General features: G+C 45.0%; 1 protein-coding gene across 1 annotated transcript in view; it reads right to left on the minus strand.

Annotated features, from left to right (window-relative positions):
- The window catches only part of MAP2K1 (mitogen-activated protein kinase kinase 1), a 99,578-nt gene that overhangs the window by 8,069 nt on the left and 67,296 nt on the right, over window positions 1–24,213 (minus strand). The window contains exons 4-6 of the mRNA XM_066273211.1: window positions 22,131–22,208; window positions 20,717–20,768; window positions 1,900–2,024 (exon numbers count right to left, since the gene is read on the minus strand). Coding sequence (XP_066129308.1) covers window positions 1,900–2,024; window positions 20,717–20,768; window positions 22,131–22,208 — 255 coding nt within the window. The remainder of the gene's footprint in view (window positions 1–1,899; window positions 2,025–20,716; window positions 20,769–22,130; window positions 22,209–24,213) is intronic.

The following is a 24,213-nucleotide window of genomic DNA, read 5'->3' on the forward strand; positions in this document are numbered from 1 at the left end:
CAGAAAAGGCGAAGGATCTAGGTCAGAAGACCTGCATTCAAATCTCAAGTCTGGGACTTCTAAGCTACATCCTTCTTCATCTGTAAAATGGGCTGATGACGATGGTAACTAACAAAATACCCCCTCCACTTACTAGGGTTATTAGGAAGGTCAAAGCAAATGAAAATATATGTTGTATGTTGCAAAATGCTGTATAAATATGAACTGTTATTGGTGGGAAGAGGTAAAGAAAAAATATAGTGTTGTATAAAAGCATGATTTGAAATAACACATGTATTTCAAGAATCCTATAAAAAAAATCCTTATTCTGATCATTATACTTTTATTTTAACATCAAATTAACTTCTACCACAGGATTTTTCCCTAACTCCAAACTGGACTATTTTGGAATTAACCACATAACCACAAAACCCAAACCACTAAACAAACCCCTGGATCATTAAGTCCCAGTGCCTGTTCATTGATTTTGAATTTGAGCATTGGCAGCTGAGTGGCCGAGTTTTTAGACATGTAGGGAAGAAGCAACGAGGGGATGGCAGAGAAAGAGAGTAGAGGAAGCGAGTTCTGAAGGGACCATGGTTTTCATGTTTCTTAAGACTATGGGTCAGCAGAGTGGAGGACGGAGATGTGGGACAGCGCTGGTTGAGTGATGCTGACCATGACTGGAGTCGTGGTGGGACAGGGGGCAGGCAGGAAGGAATGAGGATGTGAACAAGAACTTCCACCCTGAAAGGACAGGAGCCACTGACAAGCCCTCCCTAAGAGGCGAGCAAGAGCACGTTGTACAATACAAGGGAGAGTGACTGGTGAGAAGGGGCTCTAGCTTTCAGTCCCGGCTCTGCAAGGTTAACGAGCAGGTCCCTCAACCTCCCTCAGTCTAGATTTCCTCATCTCTAAAATGCAAACAATAATCTTGCTTCCTGGGACAACACACAGATTAAATGAGATCACTCAAAGATATGGAAATGTTTGAAAGAGACCACAAACACTACGTGCAAAGATGTCCTCTGCACCAGGCCCCAGCAATCCAGGCCTTCACTCGTGTCCACCTTCACATAGACCTCCCACTCCAAGTCTGCTACTCTGCTCTGCCCCACCCAGCACTCATCTGGTCCAGTTGACCCTAAGGAGCATGCTGCCATTTCCCACCCATTCCATCAACCAAACATTCACCCCCTCACCAACCATTCCCTGAGCACCCACCATGTGCCAGGCCCTGGGCTGGAAGGAGGAGGGAAGACCTTTGTGACGGGGTGCTGGCTGAGCAGAGACTCCCGCCAGGAGACCAGGTAGGTGTGCTGTGCTGAGAGGCGGGCAGTTAACTGGGAGACACGCAGTGAAGGGGGAGAGAAGAGGCAGGACCAGGAAACAATTCTGACCAGACACACAGGAGTTGGGGATCCCCTAGATGCAGAAAGGATGGGGAGCTGGGAAGGGAGGTTAATGACTGATGCTCAGGTCTCCACCTTGAGAAACCAAGCAAAAAGTAATGCCACTTACTCCTAATGGAAAAGAAAAGATGGGGTGAGATCATGTGTGGGTATGTCAGGTTTGAAGCTCTGAAAACCATCAGAGACAGGTGTCCAGAGGGTAGCTGGAGCTCACAAGCTCCTCAGAATGGAAGCCAAGTTCTGGGAAACAGCTGAGAACTGGTGCTAGACTGAGCTGTGATCAGGTAATCTCTTCTAGTGATAAGAGGCCCAATACCCCAGTTATGCTCTAAGGCCTCTGAAAGGCTGAGACATCTCCCCATTAGCTGTGATCTCCTCAGGGAGGGATGACAATGCTCCACCGCTCGTCTCCCTCCCCCCGATCACCAGGCTTCGGCTCCACAGGAGAAGGCACCCACTTGGTTCCCAGACATGTCCAGACCAGAAGCATGAGAAATGCTGCTCATACCGACATGTAGGACCTTGTGCCCACGAAGGAGTTGGCCATGGAGTCGATGAGCTGTCCGCTGACCCCAAAGTCACAGAGCTTGATCTCCCCACGGGAGTTCACTAGGATGTTGGAAGGCTTGACATCTGCAGGGAAAAGAAAATGGAAAAGTAGGGCATTGACACAGCTAGGTGGGGGAGGGGAAAGAGCGCTCCAGACAGACCAGCCCTGACCATGAGTCACATGACATACCCCTACCCATCACAAAGCCTGCCCTCAGCTTGCACCTTGCAAACACTAAGACCCCTTATTCCCCCTTATTCGGTGTCAAGGAAAGGCTGTCAGGAAAGGAAATGACAAGATGCATTTCTGTTCTATAGAAGAACAGAAAGCCAATAAATTTCAACTCTGAGAATCAGATTTGGCCAGATGACCCATAAGAAAGAGTCAGTTACACTTGATCAAGCAGTGGCGCAGTGGATAGAGCTTTAGACTGGGACTTGGAGGACCCAGATTCGAAACCCCAATGTCACTGGCTTGAGCACGGAGTTGCTGGCTTGAGTATGGGATCATAGACATGACTCCATGGTTGCTGGCTTGAGCCCAAAGGTTGCTGGCTTGAGCAAGGGGTCACTCGTTCTGCTGGAGCCCCACCCCCCCATCAAGGCACATATGAGAAAGCAATCAATGAACAACTAAGGAGACTAAGGAGCTGCAACGAAGAATTGATGTTTCTCATCTCTCTCCCTTTGTCTATCCCTCTCTCTCTCTCTCTCTCTCTCTCACACACACACACACACAAAAAAAAGTCAGTTACCATGAATAATCAAGATTCAAAGTCTGTTACTTCAACTGCCCCTATTGGCAAAACACAGTATCTATGGTTGGATCACAAGGGAGGAAGAAAAACACAAATAATAAAACCTGTATGCTTGCTGAGGCTACTGACCCCAGACTAAAGGGGAATGGAATGGGGTGGGATTTCCTGTTCTTGAACTTGGTTACAAGCACAAAGCATGTGAGTGTTAGGAATATCTGTGGCAGTGGTTGGGAGCTGCCATGATTCTCTCACTAAAATTATGTCCCTAACGGCCTATACAGTGGCCTCTACGTGTTAGTCAAGGCGAGCCTGAGAACTAGAAAGGCTGGGAAAACTGCTCCTCGCTGCGGTTTCGGCAGTGCTCCCAGCATCAGTACCAGCCCCAGCCCCAGCCCCAGCCCCAGCCCCCTTGCCTGCACAGAGACCTTCCCCGCGTCCCACTCAAGTCCATCACCACTACAAGTCCACTGGCCCTTCCCTTTGCAGAGTGGTAAACTTCCAAATGTTTGCTTCTATCATCTCCTCTGATTCAAACAACTTCCCTGTAAAGTGGGCAAAGGCCAAGTATTATTCTTATTTACAGGTAGGACAACTGAGGTTGGAACCTGGTAAAAGTCCCCAGGCCAGAACTTTGTGGGCAGAAAGCAAACATGAGACCCGCTCAAGAGCAGGCCACACCCAGGGACAGTCATAAACTGTGACAGCAGCACTTTGACAGAAGTAATAGAGTCAGTATATAAAACATCTAGAGAATCAGAGTAAACACCAAATCCCCATAATTCCAACCTACTAGAACTGCTAATAACATTTTATTATTCCCTTTAATACTTCCCTGTGAATATATTTATTTTTAAATGGATTCTAATAGGTCTATTTACATATCTTTCCAAGAGTACATTTTGGGAAAAAAATCACCTTCTTATCCCAGTAAGTCCTTCCCCTACCATACCCCCATCTAGCCCTTCCCCACCTCCAGCCAAGGTGGGGTCCTACCCACAACACCTGGCCAACTCTAGCCCCTCTCCACCTACTATCAGCTCCAAGAGAGGAATGCCGGCCATCTGCCTCACCACCCCGGCGTCAGGACAAGACCTGGCACACAGCAGGTGCTCCAAAACACTACGGATGATGGACCTAAACTCACAGTGTACATATGTACACCCTCTAAGCCACCTGCGCAGTCTTCCTAAGACCCGGTCCTCATGATGCCATAGGATATGAGACCTTTCAAAACCCCTCCTCAATCTTGTCTCCTACATATAGATTTTCAGAATGTAGGCATCACAAGTGACCTTAGAGAATAACTGGTTACTCTCCTTCATGGTGGCAATGAAAGACTTGGTGTCTAAGGCCCAAAGGAGTCCAGGGACTTGTCCAAAGTCACATAGCAAAAACTGAGTCAAATTGGAATCAAAACTCAGACTTCTTGATGCCTAGACCTGTCCTCTTCCCACCTACCTTGCCACCACATTACTCAACTGTTTCACTCATTCACCTGTGTACATTGAGCACCTATGACATGCCAGGCACCCTGCAGGTACCAGGGAGACAGTAGCAAGCAAACTGATAAAGTTTTCAGTGTAAAATGAAGCTGACATTTTAGCGTGAAGAGATACACCAAAACAAACTGACAAACCAATGTGTAACACCAGGTAGTCTCAAGTACCATGAAAAAAATAAAAATAAAAAGAACCTGCCTGACCAGGCAGTGGTGCAGTGGATAGAGCGTCGAACTGGAATGCGGAGGACCCAAGTTCAAGACCCTGAGGTCGCCAGCTTGAGCGCGGGCTCAAGCTGGTTTGAGCAAAAAGCTCACCAGCTTGGACCCAAGGTCGCTGGCTCGATCAAGGGGTCACTTGGTCTGCTGAAGGCCCACAGTCAAGGCACATATGAGAAAGCAATCAATGAACAACTAAGGTGTTGCAACGAAAAACTTATGATTGATGCTTCTCATCTCTCTCCATTCCTGTCTGTCTGTCCCTATCTATCCCTCTCTCTGACTCTCGCTCTGTCCCTGTAAAAAAAACCACACACACACACACACAAACAAAAAAACACACAAACAGCCTGACCAGGCGGTGGCACAGTGGATAGAGCTTTGGACTGGGACACGGAGGACCCAGGTTCGAAACCCTGAGGTCTCAGGCTTGAGCATGGGCTCATCTGGTTTGAGCAAGGCTCACTAGCTTGAGCCCAAGGTCGCTGGCTTGAGCAAGGGGTCACTCACTCAGCTGTAGCCCCTGGGTTAAGGCACATATGAGAAAGCAATCAATGAACAACTATGGTGCCGCAACAAAGAACTGATGCTTCTCATCTCTCTCCCTGACTGTCCTTCTCTCTGTAGGTTTGTCATAATAAATAAACAAATAAATAAAACCACAAAGAGCACAGTGGGGGAGGGGGCTGCTGTGACAAGGCCATGAAGAAGGCCTCGCTGTAGAGATGGCCCTTGAGTAACACCCTGGATGAAATGAGGGAGCTGTGCGACCTCCCGGAGAATTACTCCAAGCACAGGGTTGATTACAAACTTTAGGAGGTCAGGGACTGACTTTTCTTTTGTTTCTTTCCCAAGCCTAACATTAAAACAAACCTAGAGAAACACTTGCAGCCGAGGAGGTCCTCCTCTCCACAGTACTGTGGCCCTTCTCAAACACGACAGATGACTGACCCTGGAAGTCAGTGTTCAGGATGTGGAAAGTGATGCCGAGTAATAGATGGAACGGGGAGAGCCAGGCGTGTGACAGTGCTTGCTGGGCGGGCAGAGAGAACACACGGGAGGCATGCCAACATAGCCTCTCCCCTACACCCACCGAGCATCGCAGCCCTTCGTCCCTGTGCCTGAACCATGAGGCCCTCAGCTCCCTCACCTTCCCGATGCTCCCATGGCCTATTTAGGAATGGCCTATTGCACTTTGTTTTAAAGGAAAGAGTGGCAGTGGCTGAAGGGACAAGACACCTGTACACAAATCCCTGCCCTGCCACCTGCTGTACAAGCAGCCAAGAGCAAGTCCCTGCGCTTCACTCGTCTGTGCCCTGCCTATCAAGAAAGCAGGGAAAACAAGCACAGCTCTTGCTTCCTTGTCAGATGGAGACCAGGATCAACCTGATGATGTGTGGGCATTTAAAAAGCACACCATGTTACAGGAACAGAAAGAGTGATTTTTTCACAGGCTACCCTCCAAGGCACACAGCACCAGCCCCTCCCGTCGCCTAGGCTGGAGACCTCCTCCGCTGCTCAGACATAGTCTCCAGGCTGAAGCTGCTGCTCAGGAGCGGCTGCACTGCCTCTGTCGCTGTCCTGCTATCTGATTTCTATTCACATGGCAAGCAAGCCTCCTTTTTTCAAACTTATGTAACACGTTTTCCTCCATCCCTGGCTGTCAGCTCTGCTTCCCCCACCTGCCCGGGAACAGCACTGCTTGGGAGGCTGCAAAGATCCATGATGGGGGTAGGGTCAGATAGGGGCAGGGGAAACCCTGAGGGGCCTTGCACATCCTAGGAGCCAGATGCACACTGCAAGTGGCCCCTCCTGATGACACGGGACACCTGATAAAAAGTCACTTAGAGATCTGGGCACACTAAATCCCTCAACTCCAAAGCATGTGGCTGGAGCAGCCAGGCTGAAGTAAGCTCCTCCCTAGCAAGTCGGGCTCTTCTCTGTGGGCACAAGAGGTACATGTTAGACAAGACCAGAGAAAGTATTCTCACCAACTGTCAGCATCCATATTTGCTTTCTACAACCACTACCCCACCCTCCTCTGTTCCCGCTCCTAATATCTTCCCCCTCCCGTGGGACAGCCTCTGCACAGAGCTTGCTGTAGCTCCTATCCGCCTTAGAGTATATTCCAAGCCCCTTGGCCTGCCTTTCCATGCCTTCCATTGTCCTTCCTTGCCTCTCCCACATGTCCTCACGTCCATCTCCTCCAGCCTCAGGCCTGCCTGCCTCCAACTGAGCTGGTCTTGTACTGGTACCTGCATCTAAAACATCCTCTTTTACCACCCACCCTTCTCACTTCTACTTCAAGGTGCCTAGTTCTTCTGAGTCCCCTTCCCAACGTGGAATACTGCCCTGCTCTTGGAACCCAGGGTTTAATCAGCCTCTTCCCATATCTTTCCTAGCAGCAACCTTAAAAGTTATTCAAATCATAGGTCCAGTCTCTCCCTACTTCCTGAGGCCTTCTCTAGGTCTTGAGTTCTTTCTGACTCTTCAATATCAAGAAGCCTCAGCACCTAGTGCACTAGGCTGCATTCTTGAAGAAGCATCCACCATCCCACTAGACTGCCATGCTGACAAGTGTCCCAGAAAACCCACAAGATGCTACGATTTAATGGTCCTGTCCTACTCAGCATCTACACAATGACAATGGGTAAACACCCTTCTCCAAAAATGAATTTCTCTGATATTTTCTGCCCCCAAAATAACCAGTATTCAAAGCCCCTTGTACATTCCCCCAAGAGCACATGATTTTAACTTAATTTCTGAACACTTTCTACCCCTCTATAAGAGATTTGAATTAAATAAGTCAATAGGTCATCTGTTTATTCTATAAACACTTTTGAATGACTGCATTAAGCTATGATTAAAAAGGACATAGTGGCCCTGGCCGGTTGGCTCAGCGGTAGAGCGTCGGCCTAGCGTGCGGAGGACCCGGGTTCGATTCCCGGCCAGGGCACACAGGAGAAGCGCCCATTTGCTTCTCCACCCCTCCGCCGCGCTTTCCTCTCTGTCTCTCTCGTCCCCTCCCGCAGCCAAGGCTCCATTGGAGCAAAGATGGCCCGGGCGCTGGGGATGGCTCTGTGGCCTCTGCCTCAGGCGCTAGAGTGGCTCTGGTCGCAATATGGCGACGCCCAGGATGGGCAGAGCATCGCCCCCTGGTGGGCAGAGCGTGGCCCCTGGTGGGCGTGCCGGGTGGATCCCGGTCGGGCGCATGCGGGAGTCTGTCTGACTGTCTCTCCCTGTTTCCAGCTTCAGGAAAATGGAAAAAAAAAAAAAAAAAAAAAAGGACATAGTCCCTGAGTCCCTGTCCTCAAGGCTACTGCCACTAAGGGAGACAGAACTGAAAAACATAAGAAGAGCCTGACCACGCAGTGGCGCAGTGGATAGAGCGTCGGACTGGGATGCGGAAGGACCCAGGTTCGAGACCTCAAGGTCGCCAGCTTGAGCGTGGGCTTATCTGGCTTGAGCAAAAAGCTCACTAGCTTGGACCCAAGGTTGCTGGTTTGAGCAAGGGGTCACTTGGTCTGATGGAGCCCCCCCCCCAATCAAGGCACATATAAGAAAGCAGTCAATAAACAATGAAGGCACCACAACAAAGTATTGATGTTTCTCATCTCTTTCCCTTCCTGTCTGTCCTTCTCGGTTTCTCTCTAAAAAAAAGAAAAAAGGCCCTGGCCGGTTGGCTCAGTGGTAGAGCGTCAGCCTGGCGTGCAGAGGTCCTGAGTTCGATTCCTGGCCAGGGCACACAGGAGAAGTGCCCATTTGCTTCTCCACCCCTCCCCCTCTCCTTCCTCTCTGTCTCTCTCTTCCCCTCCCGCAGCCGAGGCTCCATTGGAGCAAAGATGGCCCGGGCACTGGGGGTGGCTCCTTGGCCTCTGCCCCAGGCGCTGGAGTGGCTCTGGTCGCAACAGAGCGACGCCCCAGAGGGGCAGAGCATCGCCCCCTGGTGGGCAGAGCATTGCCCCCTGGTGGGTGTGCCGGTGGATCCCGGTCGGGCGCATGCGGGAGTCTGTCTGTCTCTCCCCGTTTCCAGCTTCAGAAAAATACAAAAAAAAAAAAAAAGAAAGAAAAAAGAACAGATAAAGAAACAGGGGGGAAAGGTAGCTGACCCTGATAAGTAACAGTCTCCACAAAGCCACCTCCAGTTATCCATGACCTCAGGGAGCTATTTAAGTGGCAAAGATAATTAAAATTCATTGAAAATCCCAAACCCTTCAAATAGCCTTGACCTGTAACCTCTTTTTCCCACCAAACCTTCCCCAAGAACATTAAAAAGAAGCCCAGTCTTCTCCCCTCACTGCCTTCCCCCCAGCTAAAGAAAATGAATGCAGCTGAAAGACTGGGATGGGAGGATGGGCAGGGGAGCAAGTCTGGCCAACCTAGGAGAAGCCACAATATCGCTGGACCATTGAGCATCCATTACGCCAGGCCTTTTAATATGCTGTCTTCTTTAATTCTCACAACAATGCTGTGAACTAAACAATAGAAACCCCTGTGTGCAGATGAGAAACACTGATGCCCAGAGCCAGGAGTTACCTGTTAAAATGACACCATCAACTAATGGCAGAGGCTAGAGTAGAACTCAGAATCTTGGTTGATTATTCAGGGCCTATATAAACTGGCTCAAGACAACAGATTAAATGGCAAACCATAGTGGGCTGTACTCCAAAATTTCAGAAAAGCCATTATTAAGTTGTAGGTGAAGGTGGTCAAAGGTACAAACTTCCAGTTATAAGATTAATAAGTTCCAATGATATAACATACAGCATGGTGAGACTACAGTTAACAATACTGTATTGTATATTTGAAAGTTCCTAAGAGAAAAATCTTAAAAGTTTTCATCACAAGAAAAAAAGCACAATTTTTAAAAAGTTGTGGTTGGGGAAAGGGGTCACTCACACAAGCTTTATCTGGGAATAGAATCTGACTTGGGGTAGGCTGAAATCCTTGAAATCTGGTTGTAAGAGAAAATAATTCTCTACTCTGGCTTAGTGAGTGTGTGCCTCCTTCTGAGCTCCCGCTCATTATGCTCCTTGACAAGTCTGACTGCAACAGCAGGAACTAGAGGTTGTTTCCTACCTCCTTCTGATTAACAACTGAGTTCAACAGGAAGTCTTCGAAGCAAAAAGCATGCATGCCAGGTCCTAACAAGCAGCTATTTTTATCTCTCTTCCCTTTCAAGATTTTTGAAACCAAGTCCAGTAACTGCATTTAAGATATTTTTCTTCCCTCCCAACACTCATTAGTTTTCAAATGCTTTCATTCTCTACCTTTGTGCACCCCTCTCTGCTAATTCACTACTCATTTCCGATCCAAAAGACACACAAATGCTGACAATTAAACAAGAGAGGATGTTGCAAGAGTCAGGATTTGGTTTTCATTAACACACACCATTCTAAAAAATGGTCTCAGTTTTTTAAATAGGATGTAACAAAAGTCAGAGCAATACATAAAGGGTTACACTAAAGAAAGAGGCAGAGAGAAAGAGGGGAAGGACAGGAGATAGGGACAATAAAGGAAAATGCTTATGGGGCCTAGATTGATTCCCTCATTTCCCATTTTTAATAACTCATAATACTATTTGGCACAGCAGCATTTTACAGATAACAAAAATTAAGGCTCAAGTAAAGTTCCTTGCCAAATATCATAAAATAACATTAAAATAAGGTGCCTTAAAGTAGTTTTTATCCCCCTCCAGACTATTCCAGCTACTTCAGGACACATGCAGACATGTAATCTATCAGAAAGCCAATCAGCCCCACCAGGAAGGAATGGAGTGTTGGCTAACTTGGATACTAATCATCTGCTATGCAAGAAAGGAAAATTAGCTAAAAACCTGTTTTAACCTGCTGTTACTTCTTTTGCTGAATAGAAGGGAAGAAAAAATAAAGACAATAGAAAATAAAAGGTAGATGACCCTGGACAGTGGCTCAGTGGATTAAGCATTGGCCCAGCCTACTGATGTCCTGGGTTTGATTCCAAGTCAGGGCACACATGAGAAGCAATCATCTACTTCTCTCCCTCTCACTCTCCTCCTTTTCTCCCTCTTCCTCTCCCACAGCCAGTGGTTCAACTGGTTTGAGTGTGGCATGGGCACTGAGGATAGCTCTGTTGGAGTGAATCAGCTTCAGGCGCTAAAAATAGCTCGATACTCAAGCATCGGCTCTAGATAGGGTTGCCAGGTGGATCCCGGTTGTGGCACACCCAGGAGTCTACTTCGCTATCTCCCCTCCTCTCACCTTTAAAAAAAAAAAAGGAAGAAGGAAGAAGGAAAGAAAAGGTAGAGATAGGCTGGAGATCTGTTCATTTTTAAATAGAGTCAGAGAAAATTCCTAATAACATCACTTTATTTATGGCAACCCAAGCTCCACCAAAATAAGGCATTACCATTTGTACCTGGATCACAGCTCAGGATAATTCACCACAGAAGTCTGGAAATGCAGTCAAGAGGCTACTCACCAGTTATTTAGAACTCAGCTTGGGATAAGCCCCTAAAGAAAAGCACTAGGGCCTGACCAGGCAGTGGCACAGTGGATAGAGCATTGGCCTAGGACATCGAGGACCCAGGTTCGAGGTTGCTGGCTTGAGTGAGGCTCATTTGGCTTGAGTACAAGGTCTCCAGCTTTAGTGTGGGATTACAGATATGACCCCATGATTGCTGGCTTGAGCAAGAGGTCACTGGCTCAGCTGGAGCCCCCCCAGTCAAGGCACATAGGAGACACTAAAAGCATTAGAAGAATGTGTTTGCCAATTTAAGAACAACTAGAAGGCAAAGTAATGGACACTCCTTGTGTTGTCTACTGAGAAACTCTCTCCCCACCACACATACTTCTTTGGAAGAAGTGCTCCTTCCTTGCTCCAGCTAGTGCTTCAGATGGAAACTGACCGCCTCCTCTGCAATGCTTCCCTGAAAGAGCGAAGGTAGCACGCTCCCTCCTCCAATTCCTTCTGCCTTGCTTGAGGAGTTAAGAGACAAACTCATCTGGCTGAGGTCTAGCAGCTGAGGTAATTCTAGAGAGGACATGACTCTCATTTCTAACCAAGATACTAGCATACTGGATTCTGTGTCTCCATCTGTAAGGTGGAGCACTCTTGACAGAGTCCAAAAGAATTGGTCTCCCTGTAGATTCACTGCTGCCCTGAGGCTGTGTCACCACATGGCTGGGGATGAGACAGGTGGGCAAAGGAAAAGGCACAGCCAGGACCGCCCCCTGGATACCAGGGACCAACTTATGAATCAAGGTGCAGATAGTACACACACACACACACACACACACACACACACACACACGAGACTGTAACCAGGACAGGACCCTGTGTGCAGCCTCAGGGGCAACCCTGAGTTTCCGTTCAGGGAGCCTGGCAACATGCCAGAAAAAGCCTAGCATACGGAAAGGGTTGCACAAGAAGCTACTCAGAGAGTCATTCCATGTAAGTCTGGTACCAACAGCCTGTGAAACAGTAACAAACCAAACCTGTCTCAGGCCGCTGCAGATCTTGCCTAGCAGTGCTAACAGCAAGTCCAGCTGAGGTGAGAGGAAGACTTCAGAGGCTGACATCCCGGCTGTGGCTAAGGACTCAGCTCCTCTGGAGGCTGGTGCTGGGATACCTGTGAGGTGCTTTGGAGATACTTACCTGTCCCAGAACTAGGATACAAAAAATCTCGTATAGTCTCCAAATAAACTTTAAATTTCATTCTGAAAGCTCCCTATTTTTATAGAAGTCTTCATCCTGAGCAATAAGAAACTCTTGGAGTGGACTCCAAGCAAGATGGCCCCCAGGTACAAACTACTGTAGCTCTGAGACAGCCATCCAGCTTGCTCCAAGTGCTGCCTAACTCAAAACTCTAGACTGGCTTTCCCAGCCCACAGCTCAGGCCTTTAATTCAATACTGGACATAAAGAGCAGGCAGGTTACACACTGCTTCGTCTGACAGAAGGGAAAGAAAAACAAGTTAACACATAATTTAACACTGTTCTTGGCCACTTATTGATCATCAGCCAGAAACTCCAAAGCAGAAATAATTAATGGGCTAAGTTGTATGAACTCTATATTGAACTAAATCATAATGCTTCTTCAGGGTCTTGATCAAAATAAAACCTTAGCAATTAAGAGTGGGCTAAGAAGAATGGCAGGCTGACGATGCAAATCACTGCTTTAAATGGCAGGAAACAGCATCTGGGTCCCCCTCCCCAACCCAGCCCCTTTACACACACACATACACACACACACACACACACACACAGTTTAACTCAGAACCTAACCAGCTGGAGGTCAGCTTTAGATGAAGTGGACCTATGACCTCCTGCCATAGTAAGAGGAAAGACTACATAGAAACCTTTGTAGCTAATTCCTTCCAAGAGTTCCAGAGTCAAAGGAAAAAGAACTTCTCCTACCTATGTCATCCATCATGTTAAACTTAAAGCTGAGTTTTGTAACTAAATACTAAAGTTTCATCAGTCAGGGCATTCTTCTTCCCCTTAACTCAGTGGTTGAGACAGGGTTTTTGTTGTTGTTTTTTAAAGTGAGAGGTGGGGAGGCCAAGAGACAGAGACTCTGAATGCACCCCAACCAGGATCCACCCGGCAAGCCCACTAGGGGGCGATACTCTGCCCGTCCGGGGCCATTACTCTATTGTTATTTTAGCACCTGAGGTGAGGCCATGGAGCCATCCTCAGTGCCCAAGGCCAACTTTGCTCAAACCATTCAAGCTATGGCTACAGGAGGAGAGAAAGAGAGAAAGAGGAAGAGACACAGAGAGAGAGAGAGAGAGAGAGAGAGAGAGGGAAGGGGGAGGAGAGGTGGAGAAGCAGATGGGTATTTCTCCTGTGTTCTCTGACAGGGAATCAAACCCAGGACTTCCACATACTGGGCCAACTGGCCAGGGTGGGAAGCTTCTTCTGTAAACAACCAAAGAGCAAGTATTTTGGGCTTTGAGGGCCACACAGTCTCTTTCATAAACTTGGTCATTACAGCACAAAAGCAGCCATAGACAAACTTAAATAAACATGCCTGTGTTCCAATAAAACAATTTCATACTATTACCATATGTCACAAAATTCTGAAAAAACAGGTCATACAAAAATCGGCAGTGGGCCACATCTGGCTTGCCGGCTGCCAGTTTGCCTACCCCTTGCCTTAAGGGCTCAATTATTGTTTTGATTTGTGTTAGCAATGTTTTTTGTCTTTCTGACCCAATGCTTTTAATAATATTTTTAGTGGAAAACTTTTTTTTCTAGTTTGCCTGCTTTCAGCTTGCTTTCCTCCTCCCCATCTTCTAGTAACAGAAGTCCTCTTTTTCATTTGGGACATAACACTCTCCGAACAGCAAGTGTTTATGCTAGGATGTCAACTAGGTCCCATCTATTTGGACACTGAGGTGGGTTTATAACCCAGGATGGGCAACCAAACTACCTTAGTCCCCTGAACACAATGATAGGTCCGATAGTGGGTGGGCACACCACTCAGAGCCAGTCAGTGGTCAAGCACTGGACTGATCTGGATGCTGAAGAGAATGAGGGGAGCTCTTTCTCTAAGTCTCGAACACGGAGACTTTTCAAAGGTAGGAAAGCTAGCATGTGCACGCCCAAGGGGGTATACCTCACTAGGACCAAAACACACTCACCTAGTTGAGAAAAGATAAAACAGTACCTAAACGGTGCCTGAAAACAGTTGATCTTCTGCCAAATATCATAATTTACTTTCTCTCACTTAAAAACTAATTTATAAGTACAAGTATGACTAATTTTGTAACACTAACACTGTCCTAAAAAGAATGTTTGAATCAAATGTGATTTGCTTGCCTTTGTGAAGATTCTATGAAAACTCATATTTGAAAGATCTTGTAATGAATCTTTTAAGAAAACAAAGAACTGTCCCTAGAGCAACTTCTGCTATTTTTGTTTTATTTAAAGCAGGGCACACTGAGAAATCACTTTCCACCTAATAATTTAAAATCCTAAGTGTCACCTCTGCATGCTGGATTAGGTAACAAAGTGCCAACGTGTCTCCTTCCAACACTCAGCAGGAGGGGATCCTTTTTTATTTATTTATTTAATTTTATTTATTCATTTTAGGAGAGAGAGAAAGGGAGAGTGAGAGACAGAGAGAGAAGGTGGGGAGGAGCTGGAAGCATCAACTCCCATATGTGCCTTGACCAGGCAAGCCCAGGGTTTCGAACCGGCAACCTCAGCATTTCCAGGTCGACGCTTTATCCACTGCGCCACCACAGGTCAGGCGGGATCCTTGATGCCTGCATGGTTGTGGGAGTACATTCTTCACAGGCACTGACCTTGGCCCCTCTGGGAGGTGACTGAGCCCACAGCCACTCCCCAGTGAGACTCAGGAGAAGGCCCTGCAGTAGCCCCTTAGGGTAGGTATGGCCTCGGGACAGAGGCTGCTCTGCTTGAGTGCCCCAGCTTCCCAACCAGAGCAGCCCTGTCCCTGTCCTATCCCAGTCTATGGGTTCAGCTTTTCAAAGGGTTCTCTGAGCTCTCTCAGGATCTTCTAATGAGTAAGTTTTGAGAAGCCTAAACCAAGTTATGCTGGTTTCTGTTACTGGTAATCATAAAAAGCTAGACTAAATTCATCTGCTAAGCAGCAGCTAATGTTTATTAAGTGTCTACTATGTGTCAAGCACTATTCTACGTGTTTTGTATTAATTATCTCAAATAATCCTCACAATCCTTTAGGTAGGCTCTACTCTCCCCATTTTTATGAGGTCTGGAAAAGTTAACTTCCTCAAGGTTACACAGTAAGTAGCACAGTCAGAATTCAAATCCTGAGCTTTCACCACCGTGACAGAGTGAAAAAATTGGCCATGATATTTTGTAGCTCCTCCCAAAAAAATAAGAGCCTATCCCACAACTTTTTTTTTTTTTTTTTTTTACAGAGACAGAGAGAGAGTCAGAGAAGGATAGACAGGGACAGACAGACAGGAACGGAGAGGTGAGAAGCATCAATCATTAGTTTTTCATTGCGCGCTGCGACACCTTAGCTGTTCACTGATTGCTTTCTCATATGTGCCTTGACCATGGGCCTTCAGCAGACTGAGTAACCCCTTGCTCAAGCCAGCGACCTTGGGTCCAAGCTGGTGGGCTTTTGCTCAAACCAGATGAGCCTGCGCTCAAGCTGGCGACCTCAGGGTCTCAAACGTGGGTCCTCAGCATCCCAGTCCGACGCTGTATCCACTGTGCCACTGCCTGGTCAGGCTATCCCACAACTTTTTGAATCTTTGCTTGACCACCTGACTTGCCTTACCCAACAGGGCAGTAATAAACTCAACATAAGCAGAGGTTTACGTGGCGGCTGGCTACTCTTGCTACCAAAACCCTAAGACCAAAACGGGAAGAAGCAAGGGCTTTAACCTCCCAGAGAATGAGTGAAAACATGGGGGGACAGACCCTGCCAACCCACAGAATTATAGAAAGTAATAAACTGGTTTTTTTTAACTACTAAGTTTCCCCTGGCTGGGTAGCTCAGTTGGTTAAGAGCATCATCTAGATACACCAAGGTTACGAGTATGATCCCAGTCTGGGCACATAACGGTAATCAAACAATGAATGCATAAACAAGTGGAACAACAACAAATCAATGTTTCTCTCTCCCTCTCAAATCAATCAATAAGAAATAATTTTAAGCTTTTAAACTCCTAAGTTTTGAGACAGTTTCTTACACAGCAAAAACTAGTTGAAATCATCACTAAGCTATCACCAGCAAATCAATACCAACAAGTAGGAGTTAGTAAAAATTTGAAGCAGAATAAAAGCCTCTTTATTCTTCCTTATCTTTCCTCACCACAAAATGAGAAGAACGGAGTTTAAGTTTCATCAGGAAAGAATATATTTAGACCAGAGGAAGAATTACTAGCAGCTTGGAGACCTAAAGACAGAGACAGGGAGACTCACTCTCTCTCATTCTCACCCTAACTCAGGTTTCCAGGAATCATCCACTCGCTGTGCCTCTTGCTCAGGAATCAAGTTGTGCCAGAGTACCATTCCACAGGCCAGGTCTCACAGCAAATCCTTTCAAAAGACCCACAAACAGCAGGAGTCTGAAAAGCTGAGGAGCCAGGCCAAGCCAGCCCACACACACACTGCTCACTGGGGCAGAAGTCTTTACAGTGATTTGTCCTTTTTGGCTAGGCAAGTAGTGAACTCTACAGCAAAGACATCTATCCAGAGACCTGTCTGGCTCATAAAGCAGCTCTTTATGCCAAAGAGCAATAACTGGTGAAGCCAGAAAAGAAATTCCTAGGAAAGTGGGGGCAGCACCAGGCTGAAGGGGAAAGCAAACTGGTTATTCCAGGAATGAGCTGAAACCTTCCCCTCTCTGGAATGGAAATAAAGATAGAGCTTTCTGTCAAAACCACAGAGAAGGCACATGGAAAAAACACAGGACTAGATTAATGACTGTGTTAAAAGTAGAAGACACTGGTTCTTGGCCCAGTTTCACTGCTGATTTTTGTGTATTCTGACAAAACTCAATCATACAAACACCCATAACAACTCTTTAATGAGAAGCTATTTTCTGCAATTATGTTAGGGCTTGGGATACAACAATGAAATACATAGGTTTCCTGATTTAAAGAAACTCCAAAGACTAGTGAGACTTACAAACTCTGTGATCTTTAGTTTCCACAACTGTAAAATAGGAAAAATATACCTATTTCACAAGGTTGCTGTGAACAATGAGATAAGTAGCATAGAGCACATAATAGGGAACTTGGTATATAACAGGTGCATACCAGTGATCTGCAATTATTGCTCTATGACATGAATGATCCTCATTTACACCTGGATAAATTAACTCAGAGCGTTTGTTTATACACCCTTTCATATAAGCGAGTCAGGATTTAAACTTTAACTGGCTGATTCCCCAGATGAGCAGACTCAGTCTAACAAACGTAGGAATATGAGGGAGCAGGGTGGGGATGGGGAAGGAAGCTCTCCCCGGAAAGGCAGTGTGGTAGGGGCAAAGGTGTGGTGCACACAGAGACAGCACTCATAAAGGAATTTCATCTCACTGGGTCTCAGTTTCCTCACAAATTATGTAAAGGTGGAAGGCAATCAGCATTTGTTAGGCCCTTCTCAATACAAAATGCTTTGCCAGTTGCTTCCTTTTGTAATTATCATTAATCCTCACAGCAACCAGGAGCAGGCAGGAGCATTCCATTTTGTAGATGACATAATGGCTTTCCTCTACCAGATCCCTCTATCCCTGGCCTCAGGAGTACATCTCTGGGCAATTACATAGGTCTGTCGCAACCCTAGAACACAATCCCATGCTCAAGAAATGTTCCTTCTTCCTTTCTTTCGGGTACTCCTCTTTCCTAGAAATTAATACACTAAAATATTCTAACATGGAACTCAGATCTCAACCACAGACTAAGGATCATAAACTGCTGGAAAACTGCTCCCCCCCCCCCCCCCCCCGAAGCCATAACATACCTCCTACTGATCCGTTGTTAATTATTAGTGAAAAGAGGACAAATGGCAGCCAGTGTAGTTAAAAAGCAAAAAGCTTTCTATATTTCTGCAGTTTAAGTGTATAATTTGAAGCATTTAGAAAAATATACACATCTGTGAACCCACCACCCAAAATTAACATTTAATATATCTTTTTATTTAGAAATTAAATTTAATGGGGTGACATTGATCAGTAAGAGTACATGGGTTTCAGGTGAACATCTCTATAGCATTTGAACTGTTGATTGTGTTGTATACCCATCACCCAAAGTCAATAATTTTCCGTCCCTGTATATTTGTCCTTCTTTACTCCCCTCCCCCTGGTAACTACTTTACTTGTAAAGTACATTATTTTTAATTTATTGATTTTAGAGAGGAGAGAGAGAGAGAGAGAGAGAGAAGCAAGGGGGAGGAGTGGGAAGCATCAGCCTATAGTTGCTTCTACATGTGCCTTGACCGCATGTGCCTTGACCAGGCAAGCCCGGGGCTTTCACACCAGCGACCTCAGCATTCCAGGTCAATGCTTTATCCACTGCGCCACCACAGGTCACAGAACTTTTCATAATATTTTGATTACTCCAGAAAGTTCCCTTATGCCCCTTTGAAGTTAATCCCCACACTACTGCATCTACTCACCCATTCCTCAGGCAATCACTGATTTACTTTATATTACTGTGGAATAATTCTGTCAGTTCTAGAATCTCATGCAAACTGAATTATACAATATGTACTCTTGTGTCAGGCCTTTTTCACTTAGCATGCTTTTGAGATTCATCCAAGTTGTATTTATCAACAACGTTTATTTTTATTGTTGCATTGTTTTCTGCTGTTTGACTATATCAAAATTTGTTTACCCACTCATCTGGTGATAAATATTTTGGTTGTTTCTAGTTTGGGGGCTATTATAAATAAAGATGCTATGAATATTTGCGCACAAGCCTTCGTGTGAACAAATGTTTTTATTTCTCTTAGATCAATACTGAAAAGTGGGTTTAATGAATTATATGGTTTAATATTTAAAGAAACTACCAAACTGTTTTCCAAAGTGGTTGTCCCTTTCCCTGGCTTCTTTAAGAACCTCTCTTTATCACTGGTTTTCAGTAACTTGACTTTTATTTTTTGGCTTTTTGGATTTTTATACCTTTATTGGATATAATTTTTATACAATAAATCCATATACTTGAAGTATATCATTTGATGAATATATATGACCATCACCACAATCAAGAATACAAACGTATCACCCCAAAATGTTTCCTCATGCTCCTTTGTAATTCCTCCCTTACTCCCCAGATTCTATAATTTGTTTAACTCTTTGCATGCTGAGGAACATTTTGGTTATTTCTACAATGAACATAGCTGCTTTAAACATTTGTACATGAGTCTGTGTGGACATATGTTTGCTTTTATCTTGGATAAATATCTAAGAATGGTATGGTCACATCGTAAACCTTTATTAAAAAGAAACCAGTTAGCCCTGGCCGGTTGGCTCAGCGGTAGAGCGTCGGCCTAGCGTGCGGAGGACCCGGGTTCGATTCCCAGCCAGGGCACACAGGAGAAGCGCCCATTTGCTTCTCCACCCCTCCGCCGCGCTTTCCTCTCTGTCTCTCTCTTCCCCTCCCGCAGCCAAGGCTCCATTGGAGCAAAGATGGCCCGGGCGCTAGGGATGGCTCTGTGGCCTCTGTCTCAGGCGCTAGAGTGGCTCTGGTCGCAACATGGCGACCCCAGGATGGGCAGAGCGTCGCCCCCTGGTGGGCAGAGCGTCGCCCCCTGGTGGGCAGAGCATCGCCCCCTGGTGGGCAGAGCGTCGCCCCATGGTGGGCGTGCCGGGTGGATCCCGGTCGGGCGCATGCGGGAGTCTGTCTGACTGTCTCTCCCTGTTTCCAGCTTCAGAAAAATGAAAAAAAAAAAAAAGAAACCAGTTATTTTCATCTGACCAGGCGGTGGCGCAGTAGACAGAGCGTAGGACTGGGATGTGGAGGACACAGGTTTGAGACCCCGAGATCGCCAGCTTGAGCGTGAGCTCATCTGGTTTGAACAAAAAAAGCTCACCAGCTTGGACTCAAGGTCGCTGACTCGAGCAAGGGGTTACTCGCTCTGCTGAAGGCCCACGGTCAAGGTACATATGAGAAAGTAATCAATGAACAACTAAGGAGTTGCAACTCGCAATGAAAAACTAATGATTGATGCTTCTCATCTCTCTCCATTCCTGTCTGTCCCTATCTATCCCTCTCTCTGACTCTCTATGTATCCCTGTATATAAAAAAAAGAAAAAAGAAAAAGAAACCAGTTATTTTCATAATCAAACTCATATGTAGTCAGTTAGTCATGACTTGGGCAGTCTAGTCCAGAAGGCAGACAGTGACACTGGGGAGTGGGTAACTAAATTCTAGTAGAGCCTCTGGCCTAGGCTGGCTGCCCTCTGTGCCTGTTACAGCTTCAGGTACCAGGTGTACCACAGACCAAGAAGGAGGTGGAACTTGCTGCTCCGGCCATCAAGCTAATAGCCAAAGACTTGTAATAAAAATTAAAAATACTGCCTGGCCTGTGGTGGCACAGTGGATAAAACATCGGCCTGGAATGTTGAAGCCGCCAGTTCGAAACCCTGGACTTGCCTGGTCCAGGCACATACAACAAAACAACCAATGAACAACTAACGTGAAGCAACTATGAGTTGATACTTCTTGCTTCACCACCACCCATCTGTGAAATGAAATCTAAAAAAAATTTTTAATATTATTAATGGCTTTTACACCTAAACACAAACGACAATGCAACAACTTTTAGATTTCAGCTAAAATTTAAAATATAACAACTACCCAAGTAACATCTTACCTCTATGCATGATCTTATGCTTCTCTCTCAGATATGTCAGGCCTTTAATTACCTAGAAGAAAGAGAATGTAAAAAGACAGGACAAGAAAACAGTAGTGTTTAGAAAATACTCAATGTTACTATTTTAAGATGTTTATTTATTTATTTTTACAGGGACAGAGAGAGAGTCAGAGAGAGGGACAGACAAGGACAGACAGACAGGAACGGAGAGATGAGAAGCATTAATCATCAGTTTTTTTGTTGCGAGACCTTGGTTGTACATTGATTGCTTTCTCATATGTGCCTTGACCGCAGGCCTTCAGCAGACCGAGTAACCCCTTGCTCAAGCCAGCGACCTTGGGTCTAAGCCGGTGAGCTTTTGCTCAAACCAGATGAGCCCACATTCAAGCTGGCGACCTCGCGGTCTCGAACCTGGGTCTTCTGCATCTTAGTCCGACGCTCTATCCACTGCGCCACTGCCTGGCCAGGCTCAATGTTACTATTTTTTTTTTTTTTTTTTTTTTCAATGTCTAGGCCATCTATGCAGAAGAGATTTGAAACGGTTATTCCATCTCAATTTACAATGGCCCAATGTTATTTTATCCCATGCGTATCAATGTTACTATTTTTAAATGATTTTGAAAATATCTCACCTAACATCACATATTTGCCTCCTTCACTTTTTTTTTTCATTAGTTTTTAACTGGGCTTATCAAGAAACCATCTTTTGCCTAACCAGGCATTGGTGTAGTGGATAGAGCGTCAGAGTAGGATGCGGAGGACCCAGGTTTGAGACCCCGAGGTCGCCAGCTTGAGCGCGGGCTCATATGGTTTGAGCAAAAGTTCACCAGCTTGGATCCAAGGTCGCTGGCTCAAGCAAGGGGTTACTCGGTCTGCTGAAGGCCCGTGGTCAAGGCACCTATGAGAAAGCAATCAATGAACAACTAAGGTGTCGCAACAAAAATCTGATAATTGATGCTTCTCATCTCTCCGTTCCTGTCTGTCCCTATCTATCCTTCTCTCTGACTGTTAAAAAAAGAAACCATTTTTTACAAGGTATATGAGTATTATTTTTAAGTAAAATTGATTATTGCAATTATAAACAACATTAAAAAACACTTTACTTGAATTCATTTCTTTCTAAATCTGCAATCTAAAAAGAGGATTTCTGATGCCACAAATGGGAATTATTTTGGATACCCTATTGTATTTTTGAAGACACAGATTTTTAATATACAGAAAGTCATTTTTCTAGTATTATTTTGAGAGAGAGAATTGTATCTAGAAATCAAGAATGAGATTATTCTAGTGAGTAAACCCCATTTTATTATAAACATCTCCTTGCTGACTTCCTAGCTTCCTCCCTTGTCCATTTCCTACAAATATTAACTTATCATTGAGGGGACTTAATAGAAAAACTTCACAATATACTCACAGCAATGCTAACTTTTCCTAAAATTTGTTCAGGAATTCTTCCAGCTTTCTTCAGAACTTGATCCAAGGAACCCCCATCCTAAGAATAAGAATAAGAATTCGAATACCAGCCCATTTAGCAACAATGTTTCTATTTCAAATGTTAACATGAGGAAAACGAATCTCACACATGGCAAATCCTCCTAGAAGGGTACCATTTTGTTTGTTCCAGATATAAAATATTACATGAATGCAAAACATTACAGGGGTTATCAAATAATTCAGAACTCAAATCCTATGAATAATCATTAAACAATTATTAATTCAATGGTCAAAAAAGGGGGCTTGATTTGACTGTACTGACAGTCTAGCACAGTGATTAGGAGTGTAGGCTCTAGAGGCAAAGTGTCTAATTTGAATCCCAACTCTGCTGCTTACTATCTAGGGCACTTTGACCCAGTTATCCAACTTATAAATTGGGAATGATAATAATTATAAGGCTATTATTATAATCACAGGGCTATTATAAGTACTAAACAAGCTAATACATAGAAAGCATGAAGAACAATGTCTAACAAATAGTAAGTGCTCAATGTTAGCCATTTTATCACTACCATGTAAGTCACAACTTGCATTTGGTATTATCCTAAGAAGTCATAATTAATAAAGATTTTTAAAATGTCATAGAAAGCAACAAGTTCATTCAACAAATCCTACAAAGTGCCATGGACTATGTTAGATTCTATAGCAGATAGAGATAGGAAAAATACCTAGTTTCTGTTCTCATTAAATTTACATAGGGAAAATATCTCTTAATAAAGTTAAAAAAAAGAAACAAATATATAGAAAAGTATTGTAGACGTGCAGAAAAAGAAAGCAGCAATTCTGATTTCACTTAGAAGAATAGCATTTGAGCTGAAATCTTACTCAAAGAATGTGTAATTTCCACACCTGGAACAGGAGAGGAGCAAGGGGAGAAAAGAACAAGGTACTTCAATAAGATCAAGGCACAGAAGCATTAAATTGCACAGTACTCCTGGAATGACATGTGGTTCATTTCACTGTGGTGCATGCAGAAATGCAGTGATGGATCAGGCTGGAAATGGCCAGTGTGGCCAGGTCACAGAGCCCCACCAAGGAACCAAGACTTGGACTTTATGGAGGCAGAAGAATAGGAATCCCACTAGGGTGTTTTAAGATGGAAACAACTGCACCTAAAAAAAAAGAGGCAGGAGATCAGCAAGGAGCAGATCATGAGACAATGATGCAAGCTAGACCCTGGACAGTGATAGCAGAAAGGGAGAGTGTAAGAGAGGATACAAGTATGGAGTGAAGCCAGCCTCTGCAAGGCTCAGACGTCAGGTAGGGCCTTTCCATTTATGGCTTCTATGTTATAACCTAAGATCTTGAAGAAATACTTCACTCAGAGAACCCTAATGTGTCGAGATGGAAACAGGTGTATGCCACTATGGTTTCAGGTGTTGCCAATTATCACCCACAATTTAAAATTACCCTCAGATGTCGAGATTAATTCCTGCAAGCTCAGGCTGATTTTCTGAAGTATCTCGCATACACTGAGCAGTTAGCATCATCACCTATCATTTATTAATTACTTCTGTGCAAGGCACAGGGACTATGTAAAGACTAGAAACTATAAATACAGAAAAAAAAACACTCTTGGGGGAGACAGGACATATTCATAAAGTGGCAAAGCATCTTAAATTAGCCTCTGACACAAGGCAGGAAACAAATAGTTTAATGAAAAGAACAGGCGTCGTGGCCCTGGCCAGATACTTCCACTGGTGCATCAGCTGGAAGCACAAAGGTTGCCAGTTTAACCCTCAGACAGGGCACATACAGGAACAGATCGATGTTTCTGTGTCTGTGTGTCTCTCTCCTACCCCTTCCTCTCTGGCTAAAATCAATTAAAAAAAAAAAAAAGAAGAACAGAACAGACATTGCTCCATGCGTTCAAAGGAGGAAGTGATTCCTGCACAAAGTGGCTAAGGCAGGGGTTGGGAAACTTTTTGGCTGAGAGAGCCATGAACGCCACATACTTTTTTTTTTCCTTTTAATTTTTATTTATTTATTTTTTACAGAGACAG

This window comes from Saccopteryx bilineata, chromosome 4, assembly GCF_036850765.1.
Source record: "Saccopteryx bilineata isolate mSacBil1 chromosome 4, mSacBil1_pri_phased_curated, whole genome shotgun sequence".
Taxonomy (NCBI): domain Eukaryota; kingdom Metazoa; phylum Chordata; class Mammalia; order Chiroptera; family Emballonuridae; genus Saccopteryx; species Saccopteryx bilineata.